The sequence below is a fragment of the Scyliorhinus canicula genome, chromosome 17, assembly GCF_902713615.1.
Source record: "Scyliorhinus canicula chromosome 17, sScyCan1.1, whole genome shotgun sequence".
Classification (NCBI taxonomy): Eukaryota; Metazoa; Chordata; class Chondrichthyes; order Carcharhiniformes; family Scyliorhinidae; genus Scyliorhinus; species Scyliorhinus canicula.
In genome coordinates, this window is record NC_052162.1 from 119,917,253 (window position 1) to 119,925,223 (window position 7,971).

A 7,971-nucleotide genomic window follows, 5' to 3' on the forward strand; every position below is an offset into this window, starting at 1 on the left:
AGCACAGGGATCAGTATTGGGTCCCTTATTGTTAGTGATAGTCCAGCAGAGGGCAGTAGAGCGGAGCTGCTGATTGGCTGTTGAGGGTAAAATTTGCAAAAGTGCATTGCGGTCACCGTAACTTGAAGGTGGTTTGTGGAGGAGCTGTTGGCAAGTGACAGTTAAACCTAAAACACTTCTTCAGTGTTTTCCTCCCTACCTCCTTCTCTAACCAAAAAAAAACAAACGTTGTAAGGATCCCAACTGAGTAAAGATAAAGAGGGAGACTCGAGGGCAGGTAGACGTAGAAAGAAGTTGAACCGTGACGTCACAGCCTGCAGGTAAGTGATTGACCGGTGACTGGTAAGCAGTTTTTCTTTTCCCTGAGGTGTTATTGTGCAGAAGCAGTGGTTGCTGAGTGAGTACTTGCTGAGAAGGGGAGTAAATTTTTTTTTAAATTACTCTTGGGAGTTTCCAGCTGAATCCAGACAGAGTGACTGCTGGGTAAGTGGTAAAAAATTAAATTGTTTGCGCAGGCCCATAACAGCTGATTGCTGTTCTCGTGTGGGGCGCAGTGGTTGCTGGTTAAGTGTTTTTTTTACCTGTATTTAAGTTGGGCAGTTTCTAACCCAAAACACTACACTTGTAGTGTCCCCCACCCTTTTACCTCCTTTAACCTAAGGGGTAGAGTGAATATCAGGTAAGCTCTTCCTTTCTTTTTCTTGTTTTATCTAGAAGGGGTGGCAGGGAAGGCAGGGCAATGTTCCTCCTGCAGAATGCTTGAGGTGAGGGACGCCGTCAGTGTCCCTGCTGATTTCACCTGTGGGAAGTGCACCCATCTCCAGCTCCTCAGAAACCACATTAGGGAACTGGAGTTGGAGCTGGATGAACTTCGGATCATTCGGGAGGCAGAGGTGGTCATAGAAAGAAGCTTCAGGGATGTAGTTACTGAGAAGAATAAAGATAGATGGGTGACGGTGAGAGGGGCTGGGAGGAAGCGGTCAGTACAGGGATCCCCTGTGGTCGTTTCCCCTTAGTAACAAGTATACCACTTTGGATACTGTTGGGGGTGGGGGGGACTTACCAGGGGTAAGCCATGGGGTACAGGTCTTTGGCACAGAGTCTGTCCCTGCTGCTCAGAAGGGAAGGGCGGAGAGGAGTAGAGCATTAGTCATTGGAGACTCCATAGTTAGGGGTATAGATAAGAGATTCTGTGGGAACGAGAGAGACTTGCGGTTGGTGTGTTGCCTCCCAGGTGCCAGGGTCCATGATGTCTCGGATCATGTTTTCGGGATCCTTAAGTGGGGGAGCAGCCCCAAGTCATGGTCCACATAGGTAACAACGACATAGGTAGGAAAAGGGATAGGGATGTAAGGCAGGAATTCATGGAGCGAGGGTGGAAACTTAGAGCTAGAACAAACAGAGTTATTATCTCTGGGTTGTTACCCGTGCCATGTGCTTGCAAGACGAGGAATAGGGAGAAAGAGCAGTTGAACACGTGGCTACAGGGATGGTGCAGGAGGGAGGGTTTCAGATTCCTGGATAATTGGGGCTCTTTCTGGGGTATGTGGGACCTCTACAAATGGGATGGTCTACACCTGGACCAGTGGGGTACCAATATCCTGGGGGGGAAATTTGATAATGCTATTCGGGAGGGTTTAAACTAGTTCAGCAGGGGGTTGGGAACCTGAATTGTAGCTCCAGTATACAGGAGGTTGAGAGTAGTGAGGTCATGATGAAGGTTTCAAAGTTGCAGGAGTGTACCGGCAGGCAGGAAGGCAGTTTAAAGTGTGTCTACTTCAACGCCAGGAGCATCCAGAATCAGGTGGGTGAACTTGCGGCATGGGTTGGTACCTGGGACTTCGATGTTGTGGCCATTTCAGGGACATGGATAGAGCAGGGACAGGAATGGTTGTTGCAGGTTCCAGGGTTTAGATATTTCAGTAAGCTCAGGGAGGGTGGTAAAAGAGGGGGAGGGGTGGCATTGTTAGTAAAGGACAGTATTACGGTGGCAGAAAGGATGTTTGATGAGGACTCGTCTACTGAGGTAGTATGGGCTGAGGTTAGGAACAGGAAAGGAGAGGTCACACTGTTGGGAGTTTTCTATAGGCCTCCGAAAAGTTTCAGAGATGTAGAGGAAATAATTGCAAAGATGATTCTGGATAGGAGCGAAAGTAACAGGGTAGTTGTTATGGGGGACTTTAACTTTCCAAATATTGACTGGAAACACTATAGTTCGAGTACTTTAGATGGGTCCGTTTTTGTCCAATGTGTGCAGGAGGGTTTCCTGACACAGTATGTAGATAGGCCAACGAGAGGAGAGGCCACATTGGATTTGGTACTGGATAATAAACCAGGACAGGTGTTAGATTTGGAGGTAGGTGAGCACTTTAGTGATAGTGACCACAATTCGGTGACGTTTACTTTAGTGATGGAAAGGGATAGGTATATACCACAGGGCAAGAGTTATAGCTGGGAGAATGACAATTATGATGCGATGAGGCAAGACTGAGGTTTCATAGGATGGGGAAGGAAACTGAAGGGGATGGGCACAATTGAAATGTGGAGCTTGTTCAAGGAACAGCTACTGCGTGTCCTTGATAAGTATGTACCTGTCAGGCAGGGAGGAAGTGGTCGAGCAAGGGAACTGTGGTTTACTAAAGTAGTTCAATCACTTGTCAAGAGGAAGAAGGAGGCTTATGTAAAGATGAGATGTGAAGGTTCAGTTAGGGCGCTCGACAGTTACAAGTTAGCTAGGCAGGACCTAAAGAGAGAGCTAAGAGCCAGGAGGGGACATGAAAAGTCTTTGGCAGGTAGGATCAAGGATAACCCTAAAGCTTTCTCTAGGTATGTCAGGAATAAAAGAATGACGAGGGAAAGAGTAGGGCCAGTCAAGGACAGTAGTGGGAAGTTGTGCGTGGAGTCCGAGGAGATAGGAGAGGTGCTAAATGAATATTTTTCGTCAGTATTCACACAGGAAAAAGACAATGTTATCGAGGAGAATACTGAGATACAGGCTACTAGACTAGAAGAGCTTGGGGTTCATAAGGAGGTGAAAATAGATAAGTCACCTGGGCCGGATGGGATTTATCCTAGGATTCTCTGGGAAGCTACGGAAGAGATTGCTGAGCCTTTGATCTTTATGTCATCACTGTCTACAGGAATAGTGCCAGAAGACTGGAGGATAGCAAATGTTATCCCCTTGTTCAAGAAGGGGAGTAGAGACGACCGCAGTAACTATAGACCAGTAAGCCTTACTTCTGTTGTGGGCAAAGTGTTGGAAAGGTTTATAAGAGATAGGATTTTTAATAATCTGGAAAGGAATAATTTGATTAGCGATAGTCAACACGGTTTTGTGAAGGGTAGGTCGTGCCTCACAAACCTTATTGAGTTCTTTGAGAAGGTGACCAAACAGGGGGACGAGGGTAACGTAGTTGATGTGGTGTATATGGATTTCAGTAAAGCATTTGATGAGGTTCGCCATGGTAGGCTATTGCAGAAAATGCGGAGGCATGGGATTCAGGGTGATTTAGCAGTTTGGATCAGAAATTAACGAGCTGGAAGAAGACAAAGGGTGGTGTTTGATGGGAAATGCTCAGCCTGGAGTTCAGTTACTAATGGTGTACCACAAAGATCTGTTTTGGGTCCACTGCTGTTTGTCATTTTTATAAATGACCTGGAGGAGGGCGGAGAAGGATGGGTGAGTAAATTTGCAGATGACACTAAAGTCGATGGAGTTGTGGACAGTGCGGAAGGATGTTGCAAGTTACAGAGGGACACAGATAATCATAGAATTTATCATAGAATTTACAGTGCAGAAGGAGGCCATTCGGCCCATCGAGTCTGCACCGGCTCTTGGAAATAGCACCCTACCCAAGGTAACATCTCCACCCTATCCCATAACCCAGTAAACCCACCTAACACTAAGAGCAATTTTGTACACTAAGGGCAATTTATCATGGCCAATCCACCTAACCTGCACATCTTTGGACTGTGGGAGGAAACCGGAGCACCCGGAGGAAACCCACGCACACACGGGGAGGATGTGCAGACTCCGCACAGACAGTGACCCAAGCCGGAATCGAACCTGGGACCCTGGAGCTGTGAAGCAATTGTGCTATCCACAGTGCTACTGTGCTGCCCCTGCAGAGCTGGGCTGACGGGTGGCAAATGGGAGTTTAATGCAGAAAAGTGTGAGGTGATTCATTTTGGAAGGAATAACAGGAAGACAGAGTACTGGGCTAATGGTAAGATTCTTGGTAGTGTGGATGAGCAGAGATCTCAGTGTCCATGCACATAGATCCCTGAAAGTTGCCACCCAGGGTGAGAGGGTTGTTAAGAAGGCGTAGGGTGTGTTAGCTTTTATTGGTAGAGGGATTGAGTTTCGGAACCATGAGGTCATGTTGCAGCTGCACAAAACTCTGGTGCGGCCGCATTTGGAGTATTGCGTGCAGTTCTGGTCGCCACATTATAGGAAGGATGTGGAAGCATTGGAGAGGGTGCAGAGATTTACCAGGATGTTGTCTGGTGTGGAGGGAAGATCTTATGAAGGAAGGCTGAGGGACTTTAGGCTGTTTTCGTTAGGGAGAAGGTTAAGAGGTGACTTAATTGAGGCATACAAGATGATCAGAGGATTAGATAGGGTGGACAGTGAGAGCCTTTTTCCTTGGATGGTGATGTCTAGCACGAGGGGACATAGCTTTAAATTGAGGGGAGATAGATATAGGACAGATGTCAGAGGTAGGTTCTTTACTCAGAGAGTAGTAAAGGCGTGGAATGCCCTGCCTGCAACAGTAGTGGACTCGCCAACATGAAGGGCATTTAAATGGTTATTGGATAAACATATTGATGATAAGGGAATAGTGTAGATGAAAAATTAAATGAAAATGAAAATCGTTATTGTCACGAGTAGGCTTCAATGAAGTTACTGTGAAAAGCCCCTAGTCGCCACATTCCGGCCCCTGTCCGGGGAGGCTGGTACGGGAATCGAACCGTGCTGCTGGCCTGCTTGGTCTGCTTTAAAAGCCAGCGGTTTAGCTGAGTGAGCTAAACCAGACCCTTTCGAGGGCTTTAGAGTGGGCTTTCGAGTGGTTTCACAGGACGGCGCAACATTGTGGGCCGAAGGGTCTGTACTGCGCTGTAATGTTCTATGTTCTAGTGTGGGTCTGACGTGACTTTACATCAACAATCTCACGGAGACAGTATGAACCCTGTCACAGTCAATGGGGCCGGGGCCTCGCAGAAAGATGAAGATGTTTCCAAAGCTGAGACTGAGCTGCTGCAAAGTTGAATTGACGAATTGGATTGGCTGGGCCCACAGACACGGCCGGATACTATCCTGGGAAAGGAGTTTACAAAAGTTATCACTGTCAGTACAGGATAAAAATTCAGAATAGATCATTCTATCTTCTCTGGAACATTCTTTCCTCTCTCATTCTCCAAAGCTGTAAATCTCCATCCCACACCCTCTTCCTCCATTCTCACTCTGCTGTATCTAATATTCACCCTCCCAATTCTCCTGAAGGTGCTGATTCAGGCTGATTGACAGATCCAAGCTCACTGCTTCCTGTCCTGGACATAGAGACCTGAAAATCTTCATGCAGGCTGCATCTATAAATAGATATCTGTATATTTATTGAGCTCATGATATGTGTAATATTCACAGTATTACTTGAACAGAGATACAGGTGTGATGTGAGGAAGAGCTTTATTAGACAGCGAGTTGTCATGAACGGGAACTCGCTGCCTACGAGGATGGTAGAAGTGGAGACAATCAACAATTTCCAAATTAAAATGCTTGCACTCTTGAAGGAAATAAACTGACAGGAGAACGGGAATAGAGAGGGGGATGGGGCAGATTGGATTGTTCTACAGAGAGTCTGGACTTGAGTTATTGAATGGACTCCCTCTGTGCTGAAGGACTCTAAGACTGGAGATATATAACAGAGCTACAGTACTATATTACAAGACTACAAATAGTAAAAATTCATTTCATTACAGAATCATAAATATCATATTTAATGCATACCACATCATAAAACATCTAATCCGTATTATATCATAGCTCTTGACACATTTCTGTCCGATATTAGTTTACAGTCCTCTTCAATGTCATCCAACTCCTGGGAAACCAGCCCAGATCTTTAATTGTGAACATTCGGAAAGAGACCATCCTTTTAGCCAGACAAATAAATGTCAAGAGGGAGTGAAGGATTTCAGAATGAACATGGTTCGATCCTGGATGTGATTAACAGCAACACCAACAGCAGAAACTGACCCTTGTAATCACTTGTGAACTTGTTGGTGTGACTGCTGGTGGGATAACTGAGAGAATCCCTTCCCACACACAGAGCAGGGAAAAGGCCTCTTCCCGGTGAGGACTCGCTGGTGCCTCTGCAGGTTTGATGAATGAGTGAATCCCTTTCCACACACAGAGCAGGTGAATGGTCTCTCCCCAGTGTGAACTCACTGGTGTGTCACGAAGTTGAATGAATTGGTGAAGCCCTTCCCACAGTCGGAACAGGTGAATGGCTCTCCCCGGTGTGAACTCGCTGATGTACCCGCAGGTTAGATGACGTTTTAGAGTGAGAGCAGCTGAATGGTCTCTCCTCAGTGTGAATCCACTGGTGGGCTGTCAGATGCCGAGAGCTTTTGAAGCTGCTCCCAGTCAGAGCATTTAAAAGGTCTCTCATTGGTGTGAGTGACATTGTGGATTAGCAGGTGGGCTGACTGAGCGAATCCTTTCCCACACACGGAGCAGATGAACGGCCTCTCTCCAGTGTGAACTGTCTGGTGTCTATGCAGACCTAATAATCGAGTGAATCCCTTCCCACACACGGAGCAGGTGAATGGCCTCTCCCCGGTGTGAAGTCGCTGGTGTACCAGCAGGCTATTTGACTGAATGAAACTCTTCCCACACACAGAGCATCTGAACGGCTTCTCACCCGTGTGAATGCGCTGGTGTACCAGCAGGCTGGATGAATGAGTGAATCCCTCCCCACATTGAGAGCAGATGAACGGCCTCTCTCCAGTGTGAACTCGCTGGTGTGCCTGCAGATGGGACAACTGAGTGAATCCCTTCCCACACTCAGTGCAGGTGAATGGCTTCTCCCCCGTGTGAACTCGCTGATGTCTCTGCAGATTGGCTAACTGAGTGAATCCCTTCCCACACTCCGTGCAGGTGAATGGCCTCTCCCCAGTGTGAACTCTCTGGTGTGTCTGCAGGTTGAATGAATCACTGAATTCCTTCCCACACTGAGAGCAGGTGAAAGGCATTTCCCCAGTATGTCCACGTTGATCAGATTCCACCAGACAGGCATCCAAATTTGTTCCCACAATTCCTGTGTTCCCACAGTTACTGCATGACAAAGGTGTCCCCAGATTCAACAGTATGTTGAAAGTTCGCTCACATATAGAAAACGGGTAGTGTTTCCCTCCATTGTAAATGGTGCAATGTTTTTCAGGCTGTGTAACTGGTTAAAGCTCTTTCCACAGTCAGTGCTCTGGAACACTCTCACTCGGGTGTGTGTGTCTCGGTGCTTTTCCAGTCACACTGATAATTAAAATCTTTTGAAGCCGTCAGAACAGAGAAACGTTTCTCCTTCTAGATTTAAAAGCCGATGATATTCTGGTCCCAGCGAATGGAGCGACTCCACCAGATCTTGATGTGACGTTTGGTTTGTGATTTCAATCTGTAGATCCTAACCTTCTGATATCCTGTAAAAAGTGTTTACAAAAGACATCACTGTCAGTCCAGGTCAGAAATTCAGAACAGACAATTCTAGTTTCTCTGGAACATTCTTTCCTCTCTCATTCCCCAAAAGGTGTAAATCTCCATCCCACACATTCTCCCTCCATTCTCACTCTGCTGTATCTAATATTCACCCTCCCAATTCTCCTGAGGGGCTGATTCATGAGGGATCCAGGCTCACTGTTTCTTGTTGAGGAGGTGAAAATCTTCATCCAAGCATCTATTGGTTAGAGATAAAGGGG

The 7,971-nt window shown here is 46.7% G+C and overlaps 1 protein-coding gene across 1 annotated transcript in view; it reads right to left on the reverse strand.

Moving 5' to 3' along the window:
* The window catches only part of LOC119951563 (zinc finger protein 239-like), a gene marked incomplete at both ends in the record, with an annotated part of 33,988 nt that extends 26,881 nt beyond the window's left edge, over positions 1–7,107 (reverse strand). Inside the window, one exon of the mRNA XM_038774752.1 lies at positions 6,594–7,107. Within this exon, the coding sequence (XP_038630680.1) occupies positions 6,594–7,107 (514 nt within the window). The remainder of the gene's footprint in view (positions 1–6,593) is intronic.
* Positions 7,108–7,971: the final 864 nt, after the last annotated feature.